This window comes from Nycticebus coucang, chromosome 14 (assembly GCF_027406575.1).
Source record: "Nycticebus coucang isolate mNycCou1 chromosome 14, mNycCou1.pri, whole genome shotgun sequence".
NCBI classification, from domain to species: domain Eukaryota; kingdom Metazoa; phylum Chordata; class Mammalia; order Primates; family Lorisidae; genus Nycticebus; species Nycticebus coucang.
Genome location: NC_069793.1, coordinates 54,860,626 through 54,885,504, shown reverse-complemented (window position 1 = coordinate 54,885,504; position 24,879 = coordinate 54,860,626). Strand labels below are relative to the sequence as shown.

General features: G+C 40.7%; 1 protein-coding gene across 1 annotated transcript in view; it reads left to right on the top strand.

Annotated features, from left to right (window-relative positions):
* SWAP70 (switching B cell complex subunit SWAP70) overlaps positions 1-24,879 on the top strand; it is an 87,307-nt gene that overhangs the window by 28,051 nt on the left and 34,377 nt on the right. The window contains exon 3 of the mRNA XM_053560084.1: positions 16,534-16,707. Within this exon, the coding sequence (XP_053416059.1) occupies positions 16,534-16,707 (174 nt within the window). The remainder of the gene's footprint in view (positions 1-16,533; positions 16,708-24,879) is intronic.

Genomic DNA, 24,879 nt, shown 5'->3' with positions numbered 1-24,879 from the left:
CTCTGTCTCTACAAAAAAAAAAAAAAAAGAAAAAAAGGGGTGGCACCTGTGGCTCAAAGGAGTAGGGAGCCAGCCCCATATACTGGAGGTGGTGGGTTCAAATTCAGCCCTGGCCAAAAACTGCAAAAAAAAAAAAAAAGAGAGAGAGAGAGAGATAAACCAGAAAGGAAAAGGAAGAAAGTTTGAGAGACTGATGATATTTCTTGTTTCTCCCGCTCTTTCACTTGGTTTGATATTTTTCCAACTTGGTTCATTCTTTGAAACTAAGAGGTATGCTTTATGTCAGGGGTCCTCAAATTGCGGCCCGCGGGCCACATGAGGCGGTGTGACTATATTTGTCCCTGTTTTGTTTTTTTACTTCAAAATAAGATATGTGCAGTGTGCATAGGAATTTGTTCATAGTTTTTTTTTTTTAAACTATAGTCCGGCCCTCCAATGGTTTGAGGGACAGTGAATTGTCCCCCTGTTTAAAAAGTTTGAGGACACCTGCTTTATATCATTCTGTACCTATCCTCTCTCAGAGTGCTTTAAAAAAAAAACTCTTCCCACATGTACTGGGAGTAGTTAATCATAGGTGTAATGGAGTAAAATGTGAATACGAAAGTATTCACAATAAATTATCTTTGTTGTGCAGATATAATACAGCAAACTTTTCAACGTAGACTTTTCAGGGTACCACTTGGATACTTCCTTCGGGGTATGTTCTAAGTAAGGATGCTGTGAAAACCTATCAAGTATATTTGAAAGCCAAATATAACCCATTGGAGGGCGGCGCCTGCGGCTCAACGGAGTAGGGCGCCAGCCCCATATGCTGGAAGTGGCGGGTTCAAACCCAGCCCTGGCCAAAAACTGCAAAAAAAAAATATATATATATATAACCCATTGGTGTTTGCTGCCATGCTCACTTTTCCCCTAGAGTTGGGTAATTAAAAATTGATACAAAAAGTGTTGAATGCATAAAAAAAGAAAATCATTTAAACCGATGGTACATTTAAATAATTTTAAAAATTGGTGACTAGGTCGGGTGCGGTGGCTCACGCCTATAATCCTAACATTCTGGGAGGCTGAGGTGGATAGAAGAATTGCTTCAGTTCAGGAGTTTGAGCCAAGCCTGAGCAAGAGCGCGACCCCATCTCTACAAAACAAAAACAAAAACAAAAACATAGATAATGTTAGCTGGGCTTAGTCCCAGCTACTCAGGAGGCTGAGGCAGGAGGATCTCGTGAGCCTAGGAGTTTGAGGTTGCGTTGAGCTATGATAACACCACTGCACTCAATGAGGGTAACAGGGCAACATTCTGACTGAAAAAAAAAATTCTGTTAATAGAATATTATAGAATATTATGGCAAATTCTTAGAAATCCGGAAATTGTTTTTCAGTGCTAGAATTTGTGTGGCCTGGCCCAGTAGATGGAGAAACAAGGTTTAATGTTTAATATGAAGATGATGCTATGCCCTACTGCTGCATTTTTTCCTTGGTGGAACATTCTTTAACCTCTTGAATTTTAAATTTCAGAATGTTCTTTATTTTAGTATTTAGATACTTAAAATGTTTCTAACTGCAGGAGAAAATATAACAGTATTTTAAAAAGTCCAAAATGAGCTATTAAATTTGCAGGAAAAGTTATTCAGGGAAAGAGTGAGGATGTGTTGAAACAGTGAGCCCTTGTTTATTATTGCTTAGCCACCTGGAGTGGAATTTTGCCAGTCCTGCAATTCAAGTAAAGCAGCCGAGGTTTCCATGGTGTGGGTTTATATTGAGCAAAGATTAGTGCCTTGTTTTGAAACTTGGTTGGAAAACAAAAATGCCAATAGTGACTTAAGAATGTTGACATAAGGCTTAGAGATTGTCATCAGTTATGCAAACAAAATATAAAATAATGCTTAAACATTTGCAGGCTGTGCTATTGTGTATACATACTGTCTCATTTGATTCGCATGCTAATCCTACAAGGCAACTGGAATCACCCCCATTTAACTCAGGAGGAAACAGCCTAAGGTTGCCTTACTAACATGGGGTTGATAGATTTTGAAAACTGAGCCATTTAACTTCTTCATCATGTTTCTTTAACTGTACTGTTTGAGGGATTAATTACTCCCTTTGGAATGATGTTTTTTTCAGTTATTTGGATACGTAGGAGGAAATACTGGTGAAGGCAGGGATAGAGTTGCTTACAAGCCATTCCGATCATCTCGTACTAGCTCAGCTTTCATCCATTTCTCTTTAGCTCTTCCTCAAGTGTTTTAGATGATTCTCTTCTCTTAGTGTGTAGTGTTGCTTAGTGTTCTTTCTGGTCAGTTTTTCTCCCCCATGTTGTTTTAGGGGTTTTTCTGTCTTAGCCTGGGAGAATTCTAAAGTGATTGGGACCAAGAGATAACTTACATAGAAAACTTACTTTCCAAAAAGTAATTTTTACATTTGGTTTCTATATTTACTTCTTTTTATTTATTTATTTATTAAATCATAGTTGTGTACATTAATGCAACCATGGGGTACAGTGTGCTGGTTTTATATACAATTTGAAATATTTTCATTGAACTGGTTAACATAGCCTTCATGGCATTTTCTTAGTTATTGTGTTATGACATTTATATTACACATTTAGTAAATTTCACATGTACCCTTGTAAGATGCACCCTAAGATGGTCCCCACAATCACCCTCCCTCCACCCGTCCTCCCCCCTCCCCACCCTCTCCCTGTTCCCCATATTCTTGGGCTATAATTGGGTTATAGCTTTCATATGAAAGCTACAAATTGGTTTCATAGTAGGGCTAAGTACATTAGATACTTTTCTTCCATTCTTGAGATACTTTGTATATTTACTTCTTTATAGATAATCATTCCTGTTGCTCTTCACATTGATAGAATTTATTTTCAGATTTTCAGCTTTCCTGAGACTTCAAATAATTAACCTGTTGTTCTTTTACCAATTATTTTCCCCCACCTGGGTGTTAACTTTTTTTGTTTGTTAAATTCTTCTTTAGTACTAGAATGGAATTTTGTAAACATCTGGGAAAACTTTTGTGGGCTTTTTTTTATGACAAAGAGACCCTGTACCTGGATTGTTCAACAGTGAATAATTGAAGAAAGTGGTATATTATTACCTTTATACTATTCAGTGCTAATCAACTACATCAAAAACTAGTTCTGTTTGAGCATCTCTCTGAGGCAGTCTAGTTCTTTCACGAGATTTAATGGCTGATCAAGCCCGCTGGTTCAAATCATGGTCAGTTCCTGATGGTTCCTATAAGGATTGGTATGGGCTATATGATTGAAACCAACGATCCCTTGGCAACATGCCAAGTTCTAATTGGGGACTCCTTTCCAACTGAAGCCTTTTTGTTTTTGTTTTTTTGGAAACATATATCCACACAAAAGAAAAATACAAAGAAACAGTTCAGTTCAGTATGTATCTCTGCTAGAGATTAGCTGCCACTGTGTTTTGTTTTTCTCCTTTGACATTTAAGCTCCCCTCTCCACCCCCGTTTACTTTTTTGCTGTTTATGTGTCAGTTACAATTCTTTATGTATAAAGTGTGGTTTCACATATGTTGCATTGGTTAAAAGACTATGCCTTCAGCACTTAAAACACTTCAAATGTGTGCCTAACAACCATCATTTAATAGGAAGTGGTACTGCTCTTAAACACTCAAACCCATGCTTCTGGATGGTTCTTTCTTGTTGCCTTGTAGCTCATAATATTTTTTCTTTCCTTGTTTGAAAGCTATATAGTTTTAATTTGGCACAGTGCCCAAGTTGGACTATACTTTCATATTCGTGAAGTTATAGGGGACTATACACCTCTGAGTGAATAAAGGGGTTTCATGATGAGAACTATGGATAACTTTGTGCTGCTGAACACTCTGACCATCAGTATAAGGGTGAGAGTCATGTAATTTAAAGAAATGACATTTTAGAAACACCTTTATATTGATATATAATTCACATGTCATGCAATTAATCTACGTAACATGTGTAATTGTGTGTAACCATTACCACAGCGAGGTTTAGAATATATTCATCACTCCCCACCCCCCCACCCCCCCCAAATCCCATACCTACTGGCAGTCCTCACCCCTCCCCAGCTCCAGGAAAGCAATAATCCTTCTGTTTCTGTGGAGTTGCCTATTCTGGACATTTCCCATTAATGCAATCATGTATTATGCAGCTTTTTACGTCTGGCTTCTTTAAGTTAGCATAATGTTTTCAAGTTTTTATTCTTGTAGTGTATAATAATACTTCATTTCTTTTTGTGGCTGAATAATATTCCATTAAGGGTATACCGTATCTTGTTTACATATTCAGTTCATCAGCTAATGGACATTTGGGTTGTTCCCTGCACTGCAGCTATGTGGGCCTTCTCTCTGTTCCTCAAATTACCAAGACCCTTCCTGCCTCAGAGCCCTTAGACATGCCGCTTCCTCTGCTGTAAGGCCAGCTCCACCCATAAAATGTGACCAATTCTTCTTCATTCCTTAGGTCTTGGCTTGATTGTCACTTCCTCAGAGAGACTTCTTTAGGTAGCACCCCACCCTCCTAACCAGCTCCCCTGTAACGTGTTCTCCCAGCATCCTGTGCTTTTCCTTCATGGCATTGACGAGTTTTCATTATATAGATGGTTGGGTTGTTGTTATATTGTTTAGTATCTGGTTCCTCCTCTAGAGTATAAATTCTATGATGGCAAGGACTGATTCACTGTTGTCCAGCTCTTAGTACAGTGAGTGGCACCTGGTAAACCCACACTACTGTTTGGATGAATGAATGAATAGACGAACACTGCACACTAGGCAAAGGGGTTGCAAAGATGAATAGAAAAGAGTTCATGATTTTACGTGAGTTATAGTAGTTGCAAAACTGGATCAGGAAAGAGTTTTTTTTTTTTTTGAGACAGAGCCTCAAGCTGTTACCCTGGGTAGAGTGCTGTGGCATCACAGCTCACAGCAACCTCCAACTCCTGGGCTCAAGTGATTCTCCTGCCTCCGCCTCCCAAGTAGCTGGGACTACAGGCGCCCGCCACAATGCCTGGCTGTTTTTTGGTTGCAGCCGTCATTGTTGTTTGGTGGGCCTGGCCTGAATTTGAACCCACCAGCTCAGGTGTATGTGGCTGGCGGCTTAGCCGCTTGAGCCACAGGCACCGAGCCAGGAAAGAGTTTTGAGTTTAGAAATGTATGTGTGATCCCTTCTCGGCCTTTTGGCTAAGATCAAGTATAGAAATGTGTGTGTGAAAAAAAAAATAAAAGAAAGAAATGTATGTGTGGCTGTGTAAGAAGAGCCTATTCCTTTTCCTTTCTACATTTTCTTAGCTCTTGTAGTTTTTCTCTTGTTTAGATGTTATATAAAAACATTTTTTCCATTGGGGTATAATTTGCATAGCGTAAAATATAGCATCTTAAAGCATATGATAAAGTGGTTGTTAGTGTATTCACTGTGTTGTGCAGCCATTGTACCTACCTAATTCTGTCATTCTGAAAAGAAACCCCATGCCTATTAGCAGTTGGTCTCAAATCTTCCTTTTCAGGTCCCCTGGCAACCGTTAACCTCCTCTGTGTCTCTGTGGGTTTGTCTGCTCTGAACATTTATTCTTAAAGGGATTATATAGTATGCAGCCTTTTGTGTCTGGCTTTTTTCATTTAACATAATGCTTTCAAGGTTTACCAAGGTCGCGGCAGGTGTCTGTACTTCATTTTTTGTGGCTATATAATATTCCAGTGTATTGATATATCACATTTTACTTACCCATTCATTGGTGGATGGATACTTGTCTTCTTATTTTTTTTATTATAGCCATCCTGATGAATGTGAAAAACTGTTATTTCTAAGCCTTTTAAAAATTGGCAAAGAGTAAATGATAGATTGATGAAAGAAACAGTCCCTTGCACTTTCCATCTTCCTACAACAACTGAACAGTCAGCCGTTGACATGTACATTCTACACCTGGGTAGAGCACTGACAGAAAAGTGCCGACATAGAGCCTGACCCTGCTGTGTCTCCATCTGCATAACTTTTATTTGCCCGTCAGAGCCTCCCTCCCTACCACGTGGATTAGATTCCAGGGCATCCTGAACTCCCATTTTATGGCATTTGCATGTAACTGTCAGTTTATCTTCCTCATTGCACCAGAGTCCTGGTGGTAAGAAACTCGTTAATGTAGGGACTACATGTGCCTTTTTTGATGTGGGACCGTCCCCTCCTATATTAAGTATACTGTCTGGCCTTTAGTAAATAGGTAGTAAATATTTGCAAATTCTCAGGTATATAGTAATAGACAAGATCTAGAATAGAGTCTTGAGCTGTCTTCAGCTCAAATACTTTTATTTGAGACAAAGTCTCACTATGTTGCCCTCAATAGAATGCTGTGGCGTCATAGCTCACAGCAATCTCCAACTCTTGGGCTTAAGCGATTCTCTTGCCTTAGCCTCACAAGTAGCTGGGACCATAGGCGCCTGCCACAATGCCCGGCTATTTTCTTGTTGCAGTTGTCATTGTTGCTTAGCTGGCCCAGGCTGGGCTCGAACCCATCAGCCTCTGTGCTTGTGGCTGGCGCTGAAACCACTGTGCCGTGGGGACCAAGCCTCAAAGACATTTTGATATAGACATTGCTATACTTTATTACAAGCAGCAAGCATGATCTATTCTTTCCCCCTTCCTACACAAATGGTTGCATTCTACATATACTCTGATCAATAGCTTTGTTCCCACCCCACTTTATATTTTACATTATTTTTCAAATCTGATGCATATAAAAGTATATATGCAGGATATATGAAAATTATACAGTATAATAGTAAAAGGAACATCTCTGAGCCTACCACTAATCTCAGGAAGAACATCATGAATGCCGTTTGCATCTACTCCTGTGCTCATCCCTTTTCTCATTTCTGCCTTGTCCCAAGAGGAAACCACCATCCTAAATTTTTTGTGTATTTTCCTCCCACATTAGAAAACAATTTCATCATATATGCATATCTTAATGTACAGTTAATTTTTGCGCTGAAGACATGAAAATGAGATTATGTTCTATGTAGTCTTTTGTGACTTGCTTTTTTCACTGGACATTCTTTTATTTTCTTCACGTTATGTGTTGCAGATTGTTTTACAGTAGCACATAAATAACTCATGCTGTTTTTTCCTTTTGTAGCTCTGTATATGGTCAGTACATCGTATAATTTAATAATAATCAAATAGTTTGTCGCATTTTTTTATTTAGCAGGATTCTTTCACATACCTGGCGGAAGTTGGCCACCTCCCAACACTGACCATCTCCTCAAGTTGACCTTGTTTTTGTAGACGGGACATGCACCACATGTGTATATCGGCTCGTTCCTTATGTTGACCACTTCCATAGGTTGACCAGTTTGTTACATTCCCTTGGGTGGTCAACTTCACAGAAATTCTGCGGTATTTCTTTTTGTTCTTACCTTGAACACTATTGTGTCCTAGTGTTGGTATGTGAAATTCTGAAAATCCAAGATTGAATTTCTTTACTTTGTTTTGGCATGATAGCTTGTGTGAAAGCACTTGAATACTAATGCTTTGTGTACTATTTGATATTGAAAACTAATGGATTTTATACCTAAAATAGTGGTAAAAAATGTGTAACATAGATTTATCCTTATACAACTTTTAAGGGCACAGTAAAAACACAGTATAGTGTTTTTAATCATACATATGTACATTGTTATGTAACAGATCTTTGGAACTTTTTTATCTCGTGCCACTCAAACTCTACACTTTTGGAGCAATGCCTTTTCCCTCTCACCCTGGCTTCTGGCAACTACCATTCTACTACCTACTTTAAGTGAGTTTGAGTTCTTTAGATATGTCATATTGTAAGTGCAATCATGCAGTATTTGCCTTTTTGTGATTTGCTTATTTCACTGTTTCACTGAGTATAATGTCCTCAAGGTTCATCTCTTATCGCATATGATGAGATTTCCTTCTCTTTTAAGGCTGTATAATATTTCATTATGTGTATGTATCATGTATTCTTTATGTATTCATCTTTCGATAGACATTTGGGTTGCTTCTACATCCTGGCTATTGTGAATAATGCTGCAGCAAACTTGAGTGTGCAGATATATCATCAAGATCCTATTTTTATTTTTTATTTTTTTTGAGAGAGAGTTTTAGTATGTCACCCTTGGTAGAGTGCTATGGCATCACAGCTCACAGCAACCTCAAACTCTTGGGCTCAAGTGATTCTTCTGCCTCAGCCTCCCACGTAGCTGGGACTACTGGCACACCCACCACACAATGCCCAGCTATTTTTTTCATTGTTGGTAAGGTAAGCTGGCCTGGGCTGGATTTCAATCCACCAACTTCGGTGTATGTGGCTGGCACCATAACCACTGTGCTAAACTGAGCCAAGATCCTATTTTTAGTTCTTTCATATGTACAGGCAGTCCCTGGGTTACAAATGAGATAGGTTTGTTCTTAAGTTGAATTTGTATATAAGTTAGAACAGGTACATTTACCTATTACCTGTAATAGCCTCCTTATGTCAGTCAGATATTTGTAACTTGGGGATTTACTGTAATAGCCTCCATTCATAAGTGAGTTGTATGTAAGTCGAGGGTTTGTAACCCAGGAACTACCTTTATATCAAGAAGTGGGATTGCGGCTCAGCGTCTGTGGCTCAAGCCTGAGTTGGTGAGTTCAAATCCAGCCTCGGCCTGCCAAACAACAATGACAACTACAACCAAAAAAAAGAAAAATAGCTGGGTGTTGTGGCGGGCCCTTGTAGTCCCAGCTACTTGGGAGGCGGAGGCAGGAGAATTGCTTGAGCCCAGGAGTTAGAGGTTGCTGTGAGTTGTGATGCCATGGCACTCTACTGAGGGCAATAAAGTGAGACTCTGACTCAAAAAAAAAAAAAAAAAAGAAGCGGGATTGCTGTATCATATGGTAGTTCTGCTTATAGGTTAGTTTTTTTGTGTGTGTGACAGACTCTTAAGTTGCAAGCTGTTGCCCTGGGTAGAGTGTCGTAGCGTCACAGCTCATAGCAACCTCAAACTCTTGGGCTTAAGCAATTCTCTTGCCTTAGCCTCCCAAGTAGCTGGGACTACAGGTGCCTACCACAAAGCCTGGCTATTTTTTTGATGCAATTGTCATTGTTTTTAGCTGGCCCAGGCAAGGTTCAAACCCAGCAGCCTTGGTGTATGTAGATGGCACCCTACCCACTGAGCTTCAGGCGCTGCCTGCTTACAGTTTTTTGAGAACCCTCCATATAGTTTTCCATAGCAGCTGCAATACAATACCGCCAACAGTACACAAGAGTTCCAATTTCTACATATTCTCACCAACATTTGTTTTTTTTTTTTGTAGAGACAGAGTCTCACCTTATGGCCCTCAATAGAGTGCCGTAGCTTCACACAGCTCACAGCAACCTCCAACTTCTGGGCTTAAGCGATTCTCTTGCCTCAGCCTCCCGAGTAGCTGGGACCACAGGCGCCCGCCACAACGCCCAGCTATTTTTTGGCTGCAATTTGGCCGGGGCTGGGCTTGAACCCGCCACCCTCGGTATATGGGGCCGGCGCCCCACCGACTGAGCCACAGGCACCGCCCCCAACATTTGTTATGTCTTTTTTTTTGATAGTGTTTTAGCAGGTCTGAGGTGATAATCTCATTGTGTTTTGATTTGCATTTCCCTAACGATAATGTTGAGCATCTTTTCAAATGCTTGTCAGCCATTTGGAGACTTGTCTATTTGAATCCTTTGCCCATTTTCAAGTCAAGACATTTGTGTTTTTGTTACTGAGTTGTTGAAATTCTTTCTTCTGTTCTAAGACCTTTTAACTGGTGATTTTTTTTATAGGCTAATTCTTAAAATTGTAAAGCCCCTTGTGATTGGTCTGTGTTTGCTTTTCCAGCCATGTATCTAGTCATTCCCTCTCAGGAACTCTGTAATTCACCACAAAATCCACAGAGAATCACTTCTTGTTCCTTAGAGCAAGGCTGTATGCTTTCATGAACATGTTATTTCCCCTGTGTGGTGTATCTTCCACTTTGTTTTGGGTGCGGGTATATAGAGTTGGTGGTGGTGGGATTGGAAACGACTTCTGCATGGATATCCTCCATTGCACTGGTGGTCTCCATCCACTGCATTCTGCAAGCAGTTTGGCATGGTAGAAAGAGTGACATTTGAGCTTTAAACTCTGGTTTTGATATTTACTAGGCATGTGAACTTGGTAAAAGTACAATTGCTCATTGAACAACGTGAGAGTTAGGGGTTCCAACCCCTTGTACTGTGAGGAATCCACATACAACCTTTGACTCCCTAAAACTGTTACCCTACTATTGACTAGAATCCTTACCACTACTATAAATTGTTGATTAGCACTGTTTATTGTATTTTATATGTCATATGTATTATAATAGACTGTGTTCTTATAATAAAGTGAGCTAGGGAAAAGAAAATGTTATTAAGAAAATCATAAGAGAACATTTATTTACTGTTCATTAAGTGGTGGATCATCGTCAGTGTCTTCATGTTGAGTAGGCAGAGGAGGAGAAAGAGCATGCGCTGGTCTTGGCACAGGTGGAAGAAAACCCACATTTAAGTGAGCCTGCGCAGTTCAAACCTGTGTTGCTCAAGGGTCAGCTGTACTCAATTCTTCAGAGATGATCGGGCCAGGCGTGGGGGCTGGGCCTGTAATCCTAGCACTCTGGAAGGCCAAGGCGGGTGGATTACCTGAGCTCACAGGTTTGAGACCATCCTGAGTCAGAGTGAGACCTCGTCTCCAAAATAGCTGAGAATTGCCTGAGCCCAAGAGTTTGAGGTTGCTGTGAGCTGTGATGGCATGGCACACTACTGAGGGCAACAAAGTGAGACTGTGTCTCAAAAAAAAAAAGAGAGATGATCATTAACCTTACAGGACTAATAAAAATGCGAGAAAACACACATAAAAGGGCTAGCATGTAGTAAGTCTTCAATAAACAGTGGTAAGGCCAAAAAAAAAAAAAAGAAAGCAAAGTGGCAACAATTGCTGCTGCTGTTTTCCCTCCATGGGATCAGCTGTTTAAGGGGGGTATGGGGAATGGTGTCAGATGGAGTCAAGGTGCTGAAGGCAGAGCAAAACGGATGCCTTCGTCATGGAGACTGAAACCACAAATTCTAGTTAGAGATCACGTGAAATAGCTCCCTGTAGCCCAGCTAGTGATTTCTTCCTTATAGTACATACAACACTTTGTTCACATCTTCCCCCAAAGAAATTCTTTGCTCTTCTTGTCCAGTTGCTTACTCCTGTCTCCTCCAGAACATCTGTATTGCTCCACAGTATATGTGTATTTTTTCCTTCTTGCTTTGTTGCCTAGGCATGAGGACAGTAGTATGATCATAGCTCAAAGCAACCTCAAATTCCTGTTTAGCCTCCCAAGTAGCTGGGACTACAGGTGTGCACCACCATATTTGGTTAATTTTTCTATTTTTTGTAGAGATGGGGTCTTTCTTTCTTTCTTTTTGATACAAAGTCTCACTTTGTTGTCCTGAGTAGAGTGCTGTGGCGTTACAGCTCATAGCAACCTCAAACTCTTGGGCTTAAGTGATTCTCTTGCTCAGCCTCCCAAGTAGCTGGGATTACAGGCGCCTGCCACAAGCCCAGTTATTTTTATTTTTTGGTTGTAGTTGTCATTGTTTGGCAGGCCCGGGCCGGATTCGAATCCGCCAGCTCTGGTGTATGTGGCTGGTGCCCTAGCCGCTGAGCTACAGGTGCCGAGCCGAGGTGGGGTCTATGTTGCTCAGGTTGGTCTTGAACTCTTAACTCCAAGTGATTTTCCCAGCTGGGCTCGGAAAGTGCTAGTATTACAGGTGTGAGCCACTGCCCCCAGCCAGGATATGGTGAAGATCATGTCTGTTTCTCCCTTCAACTCTCGTTTTTTTTTTTGTTGTTGTTGTTTTTTTTTTTGTAGAGACAGAGTCTCACTGTACCACCCTTGTGTAGAGTGCCGTGGCGTCACACGGCTCACAGCAACCTCTAACTCTTGGGCTTACACGATTCTCTTGCCACAGCCTCACTAGCAGCTGGGACTACAGGCGCCCGCCACAACGCCCGACTATTTTTTTGTTGCAGTTTGGCCGGGGCTGGGTTTGAACCTGCCACCCTCAGCATATGGGGCCCGCGCCCTACTCACTGAGCCACAGGCGCCGCCCCTTCCTTCAACTCTTTCAATACAGATGAAGTCCCAGCTCCTAACCTGAATGAAAAGACTCTTCACATTCTTTCCTTTTCTTACCTCTCTGGCCTTATTTTTCACTGTGTCTCATGCAGTGACAAGAACTATTAATATAATGGAGATAAACAGAGGATTCTGTGGGAACACCGAGGACCCAACCCAATCTTGAAATCTAGGGAAAGATCGGACATTTGCCCTTTTCGTGTGGGCAGTTTATCTAACATCTGAACTTTCCCCCTGTATTTGGGAAATTCCACAGGATCTTGATGGAGAATAGGACCTATCTCCCACCTCAGAAACTGAGAAGTTCAGATATTCCTTTTCCCTGTTCCTTGGCAACTAGAGCACAGGAACGTGACAATTGGACTTTGCGTCTGAGTGAGTGACAGGGTGGCGGTAGCAGTGGGAATAGTGGTGATGCCTTTGTTTTACGCTGGCTGTGGTGTCTCCACCAGACTCTTTTTTTTGCGTGTTTTTAGCTGCATTTCTGGCTGTCTACCTTTTGTTGATACCAGCCTTGTTTTAGAGCCTAGGGTTTCCAGCCCTTGCCTTGGATCTGTGAGGTTACTCATTGTTTTTCCAATAAATTTCTTTTCTGCCTAAAGCATGGTTCTCAACCTTCCTAATGCCGCAGCCCTTTAATACAATTCTGTGGGTTGTGACCCACAGGTTGAGAACTGCTAGTCTAAAGGAACCCGAGGAAATTTTTGTTACTTGCACTTACAAAGAACCTTGCCTCGTACTACCCCTCCAGCTGCAAGTTGCCCATTCACATTTAACTTCCTGCTTGTCTTCCAAACTGACCATGGTTATCTATACCTCTGGGCTCCTCACATTCTGTTCTACCTGGAACACTCTTTGTCCCATTCTTTTTTTTTTGGGCTGGGTTTGAACCTCCAGCATATGGGACCTGCGCTCTATCCCTTTGAGCCACAGGTGCTGCCCCCCATTCTTGATCTGTTTACTCTTGATCATCCTTTAGGACTCAGCTCTGTTGTCACATCACTCTTTCTGCAAATCTTTCCCCAGATTTCAAGATTGGGTTGGGTCCTGGGTGTTCCTGCAGAACCCTCTGTTTATCTCCTTTATATTAATAGTTCTTGTCACATTCTATTGTAATTGTCTTTACTTTTCTTGGAGACATAGGCTAGTATTGTGTTGACTATTTTTGCACTGTTCCTGGCAAATAATAGTTACTATCTAAATTTTGTTAAATGAAAAATTCTATTAATTATATACTGTTATATTAAAATTTGTCTACTTGCATATCTGTTTTTCCTAATAAACAGTAAATATTCTTGGCACAGGCCAAGTTCTTCATCTTTATATCTTTAATTTATAGCATAGTACTTGGCTTATAGTAGATGCTGAGACCATGTTGAATGATGAACTAGTGAATGAATGGCAGGGCTGTTTCTTAGAATTTCATTTGAATAGTTTTTCCCCCAAAGAAGCTATCTTCTTTGACCATAGGTAAAGATGAGGAATCTGCTGTGGTTCATATTTACTAACATTTTCAGCTTCTTCTGTGTATAAGGATTAATTGTTTATTTAGGAAGATAATGTATACACATGAAAAAATATGTTTGACAGGTAAGTATATTCTATGTACCAAGTGAGTTGGACAGATGTTGCTGTTCCTTCAGGGTTAAGCTATATGTGACATTCTTTTTCTATTATTTTTAAGAGACAGTGTCTCAATTTTGGTCAGGCTGGTCTCAAACTCCTGGCATCAAGTGATCTTCCCTGCTTGGCCTCCCAAAGTGCTGGGATTATAGGCATGAGCAATCTCCCCTGGCCTAACCGTAACATTTTTTTTTTTTTACCTCTTTTTTTAAATTTCAGATTAATGTGAGGGTATAAATGATGAGATTAAATCATTTGCATTTCTAACCTAAAGTTCAAGTTGTAGATGAGCCTTTCACCCAGAAGATATGCTGTATACCCTTAAATTGTGCACATTAGGTGAGAACTTACCCATCTCCCACCCTCCTTCCTTTTGTATTTCCCCTCCTTCCCTCTTCTCCTACTTGAATATACCTGTGTTTTTCTCTCGTGCGGGTGTGTAGTTGTCTATTGGTTTTACATTGGTATTGAATATATCGGTATTGAATGCTTTTCCATTCTTGTGATACTTTATTAAGAAGAATGTTCTTCAACTCCATTCAGGTAAATATAAAAGATGTAAAGTCTCCATCTTTTTATGGCTGAATAGTTCTCAGTGGTATACTGATACCATAGTTTATTAATCCATTCATGGACCAATGGGCACTTGGGTTGATTCTACATCTTGGCAGTTGTGACTTGCACTGCAGTCAGCATTCTAGTGCAAATCTCCTTATAGTAAAATGATTTTTTAAATGGGATTGTGGGGTCAAATAGAAGGTCTACTTTTATGTCATTGAGGACCCTCCATATTTCTTTCCATAGACGTTGTGTCAGTTTGTAATCCCACCAGCAGTGTAAGAGTGTTCCCTTCTCTCCACATCCATGCCAGCATTTCAGCTTTGGGATTTTGTGATGTGGGCTATTCTCACTGAGAGTGGCTGATATCTTAGAGTAGTTTTGATTTGCATTTCTCTGATGATTGGGGCAACGAGCATTTTTTCATGTGTTTTTTTTTGCCATTTGTCTGTTTTCTTCAGAGATGTTTCTGTTCAAGTCTGCTGCCCAATTACAAATGAGATTGTTTTGCTTTTTCTTGTTGATTAGTTTGAGTTCTCTGTAGATAGTAGCTATCACCCCTTTGTCAGATTCATTGCAGGCAAATATCTTCTCCCATTCTGAAGGTTGTCCGTTTTAGTTGTACCCTTGGTTGTGCGAAAGCTTTTTAGCTTGATTGTGTCCCTTTTATTTATTTTTGGTATTGCTGCAATTTCCAAGGGGGTAGTCTTCATAAATTGTTTCAGGCCAATAGTATCAAAGGTCATTCTCATACTTTCTTCTGGAATTTTTATCATTTCGTGTCTTAAATTTTAATGTTTTATCCAGGATGAGTTGATTTTTGTCAGTTGTGAGAGATGCGGGTCCAGTTTTGGTCTTCTACATGTGGCTAACAAGTTCTCCCAACACCATTTATTAAATAGGGATTGTTTTCCTTAGCATATGCTTTTATTTGGTTTATGAACGATCAGATGCTGTATGTGGCTGGGTTCATCTCCAGGTCCTCTATTCTGTTCCATAGACCTATATCTCTGTTTTGTGCCAGTACCGTGCTATTTTGATTAGTGTAGACTTGTGGTATAACCTGAACTTTGATAATGTGATGCCTTCAGATATGTTCTTATTTCTTAAAATTGCATTGGCTATTTGGATTTTTGTCTGGTTCCATGTGAAATGCAGTACTATTTTTTCAAGTTTTTCCAAAGTGTTACATCAGACCTTTGATGAGGATTGCATTGAATCCGTAGATTGCTTTGGTTTGTATGGACATTTTGACAATGTTAATTCTTCCCAGCCGTCAGCATAGTATATTCTAACTTTTATTAATGTCTTCTGCTATTTCTTTTTTCAGGGTTTTGTAGTTCTCCCTGAAGAGATCCTTTATGCCCTTTGTTAGGTACATTCCCAGGTACAATCAGGCAAGAAAAGGATATCAAGTGTATTCATAGGAGAACAAGAGGTCAGACTCTTACTCTTTGCAGATGATGTGATCTTAGAAAACCCCAGAGACTGACCCACAGGCTCCTTCTGTGTGTGCCAGTCCTCTACTGCTCCTGACGTCATCCCTGGCTTCTGGAATCCCCCAGCGTTTTCATTGTGCCCCTAGAATGATATTTTTGGGCAAGACACCCCAGCTAGAGTTGGCTGGAGTCCTCTCTCCCCGGTGTCACTGCAGCTGGCTGCTAAGGACATGTCCCTAGTCTGCTGTCTTGCTCTGCCTCCTGAATGTCACATTCTTAATTAAGTCATTGAAAATATTGTACCTAAGGGCGGCACCTGTGGCTCAGTGGGTAGGGTGCCGGCCCCATATATCGAGGGTAGTGAGTTTGAACCTGGCCCCGGCCAAACTACAACAAAAAAATAGCTGGGCGTTATGGCGGGCGCCCTGTAGTCCCAGCTACTTGGGAGGCTGAGGCAAGAGAATTGCTTAAGCCCAGGAATTGGAGGTTGCTGTGTGCTGTGACACCCCGGCACTCTACCGAGGGCGATAAAATGAGACTCTTGTCTCTAAAAAAAAAAAAAAAAAAATTAAAAAAGAAAAAGAAAATACTGTACCTGGAGCAAATATATAGAATATGAATGTTGGTTAATTGGGTTGACTAAAATGAAAGCCTGAGGGAGGCTTTGTTTTTCTATTTTACTTGCTTTATATACTGCTTATTTTGGACTGATACATTGGAGTTTTTCCTTATTTCTTTTTAGGTCCAAGACAACTTTGACAAGATAGAATTCAATAGGATGTGTTGGACCCTCTGTGTCAAAAAAAACCTCACAAAGAGTCCCCTGCTCATTACGGAAGAAGATGCCTTTAAAGTATGGGTTATTTTCAACTTTTTATCTGAGGACAAGTATCCGTTAATAATTGTGCCAGAAGAGGTAAGGTGTGACTTTAGGGTATTTTTATGTGGCCATGTTAGTATTTAATAGACCTGGTTTAGAGTATTTGTGTTAATTCAGTGTAGATAGCAAGTTGACTAGTGTTTTTGGATCAGAGCTAAAACAGATTGAATCCAGAAAACCACAAACTTAGTGCTTTGGGCATATAATGCCTCTGGAGATTTGCAGAAAGGGTGGGACTCTTCCTCTCTAAATTGGTATGATTATAAATGAATCCATCCTTATGTCCAAAGAGTCTTTATTCAGTACACGCCACAACATAATTTTCAGACTACACGCATACTGGCAAAATTGTAAAAACTGAGTGATGCTATGTGGGAAACATATAAGATCCAGAATATTGTTCTTTTTTTTTTTGAGACAGAGTTTCACCTTCAGTAGAGTGCTGAGGAGTCACAGCTCACAGCAACCTGCAGCTCCTAGGCTTAGGCGATTCTCTTGCCTCAGCCTCCCAAGTAGCTGGGACTACAGGCGCCCACCACAATGCCTGGCTATTTTTTTGTTGTTGCTGTTTGGCTGGGGCTGGGTTTGAACCCACCACCCTCTGTATATGGGGCCGGTGCCCTATTCACTGAGCCACAGGCACCACCCCAGAATGTTGTTCTCAAGGCTGTTTTTTTTTTTTTTTTCTGTAGAGACAGAGTCTCACTTTATGGCCCTCGGTAGAGTGCCATGGCGTCACACGGCTCACAGCAACCTCCAACTCCTGGGCTTAGGCGATTCTCCTGCCTCAGCCTTCCGAGCAGCTGGGACTACAGGCGCCCACCACAACGCCCGGCTATTTTTTTGTTGCAGTTTGGCCGGGGCTGGGTTTGAACCCGCCACCCTCGGCATATGGGGCCGGCGCCCTACTCACTGAGCCACAGGCGCCGCCCCTCAAGGCTGTTTTATGTGAATAAATAATATTGTTGTTTTAAAGTTGAGGATGATGACTTTCTGTACTTTGTAAAGTAAAAGAAAAAAAAATCTATTTTTTTCTGAGCTATTTTCCCCAAACTTCCAAAGGAAAAAAAATAATACGAGTAAGGTTTCTGTACTTTCTTACTGCCCTATAACATGTTTATTATAGTAGGAAATTTATTTTATTATTATTATTATTTTTTTAGAGATAGTTTCACTCTGTTGCCCTCTGTAGAGTACTGTAGCGTTACAGCTCACAGCAACCTCCAGCTCTTGGGCTTAGGCGGTTCTCTTGCCTCAGCCTCCCTAGTAGCTGGGACTACAGGCGCTCGCCACAATGCTTGGCTATTTTTTGTTGCAGTTAGGCCAGGGCCGGGTTTGGACCCACCACCCTTGGTATATGGGGCTGGCGCCCTACTCACTGAAGCCATTTAGAACAGACTGATACAATAATATACACAAAGTCAGCTGTAGTTCTTCCACTTAAGAAAAGTTGTCTGTAGTCCTTTAACCTTGGACAAATTATTTAACATTTCACGTTTTAGTTTTCTCATCTATGAAACAAACCTAATTGTAATGTTTAGTCTTAAGAGTTGTGAGGTTCTGTATTTAAAGGATTTAGTTAAGTGCCTAGTATGTAATATGTAGTATGTTAACTCCCATGGCTCTATTACATACATTATTGCACACTAGTCTGCTTATTTTCTTTAGATAAATTACTAGCAGGGGAATTCTGAGTCCAGAGAAGTACACACTTTCTTTCTTTCTTTTTTTTTTTTTGCAGTTCTGGCCGGGGCCAGGCTTAAACCCTCCACCCCTGGTATATGGGGCCGGTGCCCTACTCCTTGAGCCACAGGCGCCACCTAGAAGTGCATGCTTTCAAAGTATTAGATGAGTAACACAAAATTGCCCTTCAGAAAAGCTGTACCAGTTTATACATTGACAGTAGTGGTAGAAGATACATATATTTACTATCCGGCTGATACTGAGTCTAGACTGATTTCTATGGTTCATGTTCATTTTAGGGACGTAATTGAAATCTGTTGAAAAGTTTACACTGCAGTATTTTATTGAACATCAGCAAACCTTTATTGACTGCCAATAGTAAGTGAGGACCCAAGGAGTGTAAATGCAAAATGAAAACAATTACTTCCTGCCTTCAAGTAATTTACAGTCCGCTGAGGGGAAAAATAAATGTTATGCAAAGCAAAATAGACTACTTGTTATAAGAGAGGTACAAATGCCATGCAAATACAGAGAAGGGAAAATTTATTTCAGCATGGGGGAAGAAGCAATAAATCAGGCAGGAAAGGCTTTTTAAGAGAGGCAATATAGGGCGGCGCCTGTGGCTCAGCGGGTAGGGTGCCGGCCCCATATGCTGAGGGTGGCGGGTTCAAACCCAGCCCCGGCCAAACTGCAACAAAAAAATAGCTGGGTGTTGTGGTGGGTGCCTGTAGTCCCAGCTACTTGGGAGGCTGAGTCAAGAGAATCGCCTAAGCCCAAGGATTTGGAGGTTGCTGTGAGCTGTGTGACGCCACGGCACTCTACTGAGGGCGATCAGGTGAGACTCTGTCTCTACAAAAAAAAAAAAAAAAAAGAGAGAGGCAATATAGTATAGTAGTTAAAAGTAAGGTCTTAAACTTTTAAAATCAAGGACTAGGGAGTCAATATTTGAAGTGGGCTTTCTGGGCCATATTGTCTCTGTTAGAACTACTCAGCTCTGCTATTGTAGCATAAAAGCAGCCATAGACAATATGTGGCTGTGTTTCAATAGAACTTTTACTTATGGTTGTTGACATTTGAATTTCGTATAACTTTCATAGGTCATGAAATATTTTGATTTCCCCCAACCATTTAAAAATGTAAAAACTGGCTCAGCGCCTGTAGCACAGTGGTTACAGCACCAGCCACATACATTGAGGCTGGCAGGTTTGAACCTGGCCCAGGCCAGCTAAAACAACAATGCCAACTGCAACAAAAAATAGCTGGGCATTGCGGCAGGTGCCTGTAGTCCCAGCTACTCAGGAGGCTGAGGCAAGAGAATCGCTTAAGACCCAGAGTGAGGTTGCTGTGAGCTGTGACTCCATGGAACTCTACCGAGGGCGACATAGTGAAACTCTGGCTTAAAAAAAAAAAAAGAAAATGTAAAAACTATTCGTAGATCATAGGTATTATAAAAATGCGTAGTGAGCTAGACTTGGCTTGGGGGCTGTAATTTGTTGATCCCTGATTAAGAGAGGGACTCTGGAGTCAGATTTCCTGGATTTAGATTCTGGCTCCATTCTACCCAGTTCACTAGCTGTATGACCTTGAGCAACTTAACTTACATTATTTTTGCTGACGTTTTCTTCAACTATTAAACTAGGGCTAACGTTAACATCTACCTCTTAGTGTTCTTGTGAAGATTAAATGAGAAGAGTGCTTGGTTCTTAGAAAGTGCCTGTTAAGTGTTAACTATTGTATTTATGGGGAAAGTACTCCTAGAACTTGTACTGGGCATTAAAGGATGGGAAGGATTTGCCTAATGGAGAAAACAGGAGGAGAATTCTGGAGGTAAAAAACAGTGGGCAATGTTATATGAGGTAGGAAAGCAAAGGGCATGTTATGAGGTGAAAGGTGTCTGGCGTGACTGAAATGCCTATCGCAGGAGGAGGAAATAGATTTGGTAAAGGAAGCTGAATTGAACAGGCTGTGTGAGGTAGGCACACCAGAGGAGTGTTGAGTCACGGGAGCCAAAGAAACAAGAAGTTCTAAGAGGCAGAAAAGAAAATTGCTGGCATTAGATGCTACAGAAAAATTAGACAATGGTGAGTGAGAAGTTGCCCTTGGATTTAACAGTTAAGTGGTCACTAGTAATCAAGGAGAAGGTGGTTTCGTAGTGGTAGAATCAGTTTCTCAGTGCTTATAGTGATATAATTATGTACGCATGTTTAAGGGGATATTAAGAAATGAAGCATGCCGTGGAATTTTTGTCCAAGAATTTAGCTTAATACATAGATATAAGGAAGTGGAATATCGATAGTGTAGAAAAAGATATAGTAATGCTATTTTTACAAGCTAGCTGTAGCTTGGAAGATTTATGCAGATAAGTTCTCCAGTATTGTCCTTTAAGACATTTTGTAGTTACACAAATGTTTTGTAGTGTTTCAAATTTTTGTGTATTTTTTGGAACTAGAAGGGGAGAGTGTCTCTTAATCTTGATCCTTTTGTTTTTTTCCATCACTAAAATATTCTTGGTGGACTTGAAAGTGAGGTTGTCCTGATTTCAGAATTAGAAATCAGTGATTAAGGACACTTATTCTTTCCCCTGAAGCAGCGCTTGCTTAATGTAGAGGACTTGCCATTGGCTCATCCCTGAGGCCGGCTGTGGAGGGAGCCAGTCAGCATCAGCCTCCTGGTTTCTCTGCCTAAGAAACCCTCCAGATGGCCTGAAGAACTGGGGTCACATGGGCCTCCATGTGTCTCTGTTGGCCAGAGCCCACCTGAGACTCCTCGGCGTGTTTACCTTCATCTTTGCAGGCTGACAGGAACACCTTGGTTTTCTTTGAAAACTGGTTAATTTCATTTGAGAAGGGAACAGTCTCTCTTCGATTTGTTAGCATTGCCAGGAAGCATACCTGCGCCTCTTGTCACGTTATTATTTGGATTTACTCTGTGCTTTGATGTCCTTAACTCCTGTAGCTTTTCTTCTAGTTAGAGAAAGAGTTAGTTTTACAGTTTGTTCCTCTGTGGCCAAGAGTGCTTGTGTGGGGAAAAAAGGGATTATTGGAACAGATCTATGAGGAATTGCTTTGCCTGGCTGTTGAACCTGTCTCCTGAGGTTTAACACGTGAACTTGTGTTTATTGAGCTCTTAGCATGTCACCTGGCCTTTGACCAAGTCCTAAAAAGTCAAGGTCACACTATATTATGGAAACTATATTCTGTTAGATTTTACTTCCTTTCTACATAATTTACTGTTTAAAAAATGTGTTTGAACTAGTTTTAGACTTAAATTTTAATAAAATTTGATGTAAAGCCAGATATATTTTGATGTATCAAAATGATAAATTTTGAAATATAATGTCTTAATTTGTCATGAGTACATAACTGACTGGGTTTAATTTGTGTCTTGTCAACAGTTTTTAGGCCTTAGACATTAAATTATTGTTTCTAATGTATCACCTCTTATGAAGATCATTTGCATTTTGTTTAAATCCCAATTGTTTTTTAAGAAAGATATGTTTTCTTCAGCTTCAATTAATATTACATGAGATGGAACAGTGGCAGTTGTATGAGTAACATAAGTCTATAGGAAATATATTTTCTTTTGATTCAGTTTTCTATCACCCAGAAAGTAATGTCAGGAACCCTAAGTAAATATTAAAGTGACTTTTACATGGTTAGGTTAAGATATTTCTACCACTCGGGTATCAAGAAACAGTGTGTCTGTCCCCATTTGTCAATAATTTTTGTCAGATTATATTCCTGCAAATGTGTGTCTGTATACTTTTTATTTATGTGTTCATTTCCCACAGAACCAAGAACAAAACAGGATGTGCCCGTTGTGTACTTATTTGGAATAATTTCCTTGATGCAATTAAAAATTAAACCTGAAATTGTTTTAAGAGACCCTAAATGAAATAAAACCTGAATTGCTGTTTTGCCAATAAATGCCTCTTTTAATGATGACAGGGAAAGAAATTTTTCACAAAATAAATTTTGGAGCTGACGGCTTCAAAATTATGTGCTGTTTAAAAGTTTATTCTTTGTTATTTTTGGTGAAACTTGCTTGAAAGGAGGAAGTAAGCTGCTTCCTGAAACTGAATGAGCTCTTAGAATTGATGCAGGCCCTAGAGACTAACGCGGGAGCACGTGATTTATTATTTAGTGTAATTGAATAGTGGAGGATGGGAGTGTTTTTTTCTCCTTGACCTGATGTAATGATTCAGAAAGTCCTTAAGTTACTTGGTTATGGTAAGTATATGATTGTACTGAAAGTCAGCAGGAAACAAATCTAGATTAGTTGTCTGGCGCAGTTGCTGGGAATGCTGCTAGATGCTGGGTGCTTATGACAGCTTCACGAGGGTTTGGGAACACACCTTCAGAAAAGTTCTGGAGGAACCTGGGAACCTGTCTCCAGAGCTGAGTTTGCTACTAAGAGGCTTTTCTGAGTTAACAGTGTGAGAAAAGTTCTTCTGATTTTGAAGAGGAAACTAAAACTTGGAGGGTGAGGGGTTTAGGCTCATGAAGGAGGTAGATGAGGAAGACCTGAGGCTGATTCCTAACTTAAAAAGTGGTCGTTTGGCGGTGCCATCTTGTAATGCCCCCTTGTAACCGTTTTGTATACACAACATATGTGCTTCCTTTGGCCTTACTGCTGGATTTGTAGTTGTGCCTGTATTCCCTTTATCCCAAATTGTAACTGGGCAGCCGACCTGGCCCTTTGTTTTGCTGCCTTAGGGAGATTGAAGTTCTGTACACGCAAATGCCACTAAGTTATTTTACTTCGAGCAACTATTTACCTTAATATCCTTTCTTGAATCTTTTCTTTCTCATATCTTCTTATAACTCTTCAATCTCTTCTTGATTTTAATCTTTTGTTTTCATTAAAATTTTTTTATAGTGATGGGGTCTAGCTCTGTTGCCCAGGCTGGAGTGTAGTGGCGTTATCATAGCTCACTGGAACTGTAAACTCCTGGGCTTAAGCATTCCTCCTGCCTCAGCCTCCCTGGTCTCTAGGATTATGGGTGTGTGCCACCATGCTGGCTGACTTTAATCTTTTTATCCCTTTCTCTTTTCTGTCCCCATTTTGCCTTCTCTCTCTCTCTCTTTTTTTTTTTTTTGAGACAGACTCACACTTGGTCACCCTGGCTAGAGTGCTGTCTCATCACAGCTCACAGTCGCCTCAAACTCTTTGGCTCAAATGATCTTTTTGCCTCAGTCTCCTGAGTAGCTGGACAAGCGCAGGCCACAGTGCCTGGCTAGTTTCTTTATTTTTGGTAGAGACAAGGTCTTGCTCTTGTTCAGGCTGCTCTTGAACTCCTGAACTCAAGCAATCTGCCCGCCTGGAACTCTCAGAGTACTAGGATTATAGACGTGAGCTGCCACACCTGGCCCTCTTCTCTTTTTGTTGACAGTTCTTTTCTCTCTTCCACTGTCTATTTCTGTTACTTCTATTTAGTAGCCAAGAAGATACACTGTCTGATAAGTTTAACAATGATAAATTGAATTTCTCCAACAAGAGAAAGACCTAAGTGTTTTTTTTTGTAGAGACAGAGTCTCACTGTACCGCCCTGGGGTAGAGTGCCGTGGCGTCACACGGCTCACAGCAACCTCTAACTCCTGGGCTTCCGCGATTCTCTTGCCTCAGCCTCCCGAGCAGCTGGGACTACAGGCGCCCGCCACGACACCCGGCTATTTTTTGTTGTTGTTGTTGCAGTTTGGCCGGGGCTGGGTTTGAACCCGCCACCCTCGGCATATGGGGCCGGCGTCCTACTCACTGAGCCACAGGCGCCGCCCGACCTAAGTGTTTTTATATACATACATATACATCTATATAAATATTTTAATTTCAGATTAATATGAGGGTACAAGTGGTTAGGTTACATTGTTTGCACTTCTGAGGTAAAGTTTAGGTTGTAGGCGAGCCCTTCATTCGGTGTATACCCTTTCATTGTGCCTGTTAGGTAAGAGCTTTGCCTCCCTCCTTCCCTTTCTCCTTTCCCTCCACCCCACTCCCCCTTGAATATAGTTGTGTTTCTCTCTTGTGTTGAGAGTGTAGTTATTTTCTTATTGGTTTCATATTTGTACTGAATACATCGCATATTTGCATTTTCATTTTTGTGAGAAGTGTGTTTTTCTTCAATAAGTAAACATTTGTTGAATACCTAAATACTAAAGGGTGTAAGATAATCTTTGTTCTAGAGGAGTTTATAATATCTCATAGAATTAAATCAATAGAACTCTTGATTTTTTTGAATTTGTGATATTTTGTGAAAGTACATTCCTTGGCAGACATGTATTTTCTTTTTTATTTGTTTATTATTTTTTTAGAGACAGAGTCTCACTTTGTTGCCCTCAGTAGAGTGCTGTGGTGTCACAGCTCACAGCAACCTCCAGCTCTTGGGCTTAGGCAATTCTCTTGCCTCAGCCTCTCAAGTAGCTGGGACCATAGGCTCCTGCCACAACGGCCAGCTGTTTTTCTGTTGCAGTTTGGCTGGGTCTGGGTTTGAATCTGCCACCCTCGGTATATGGGACTGGCGCCCTACTC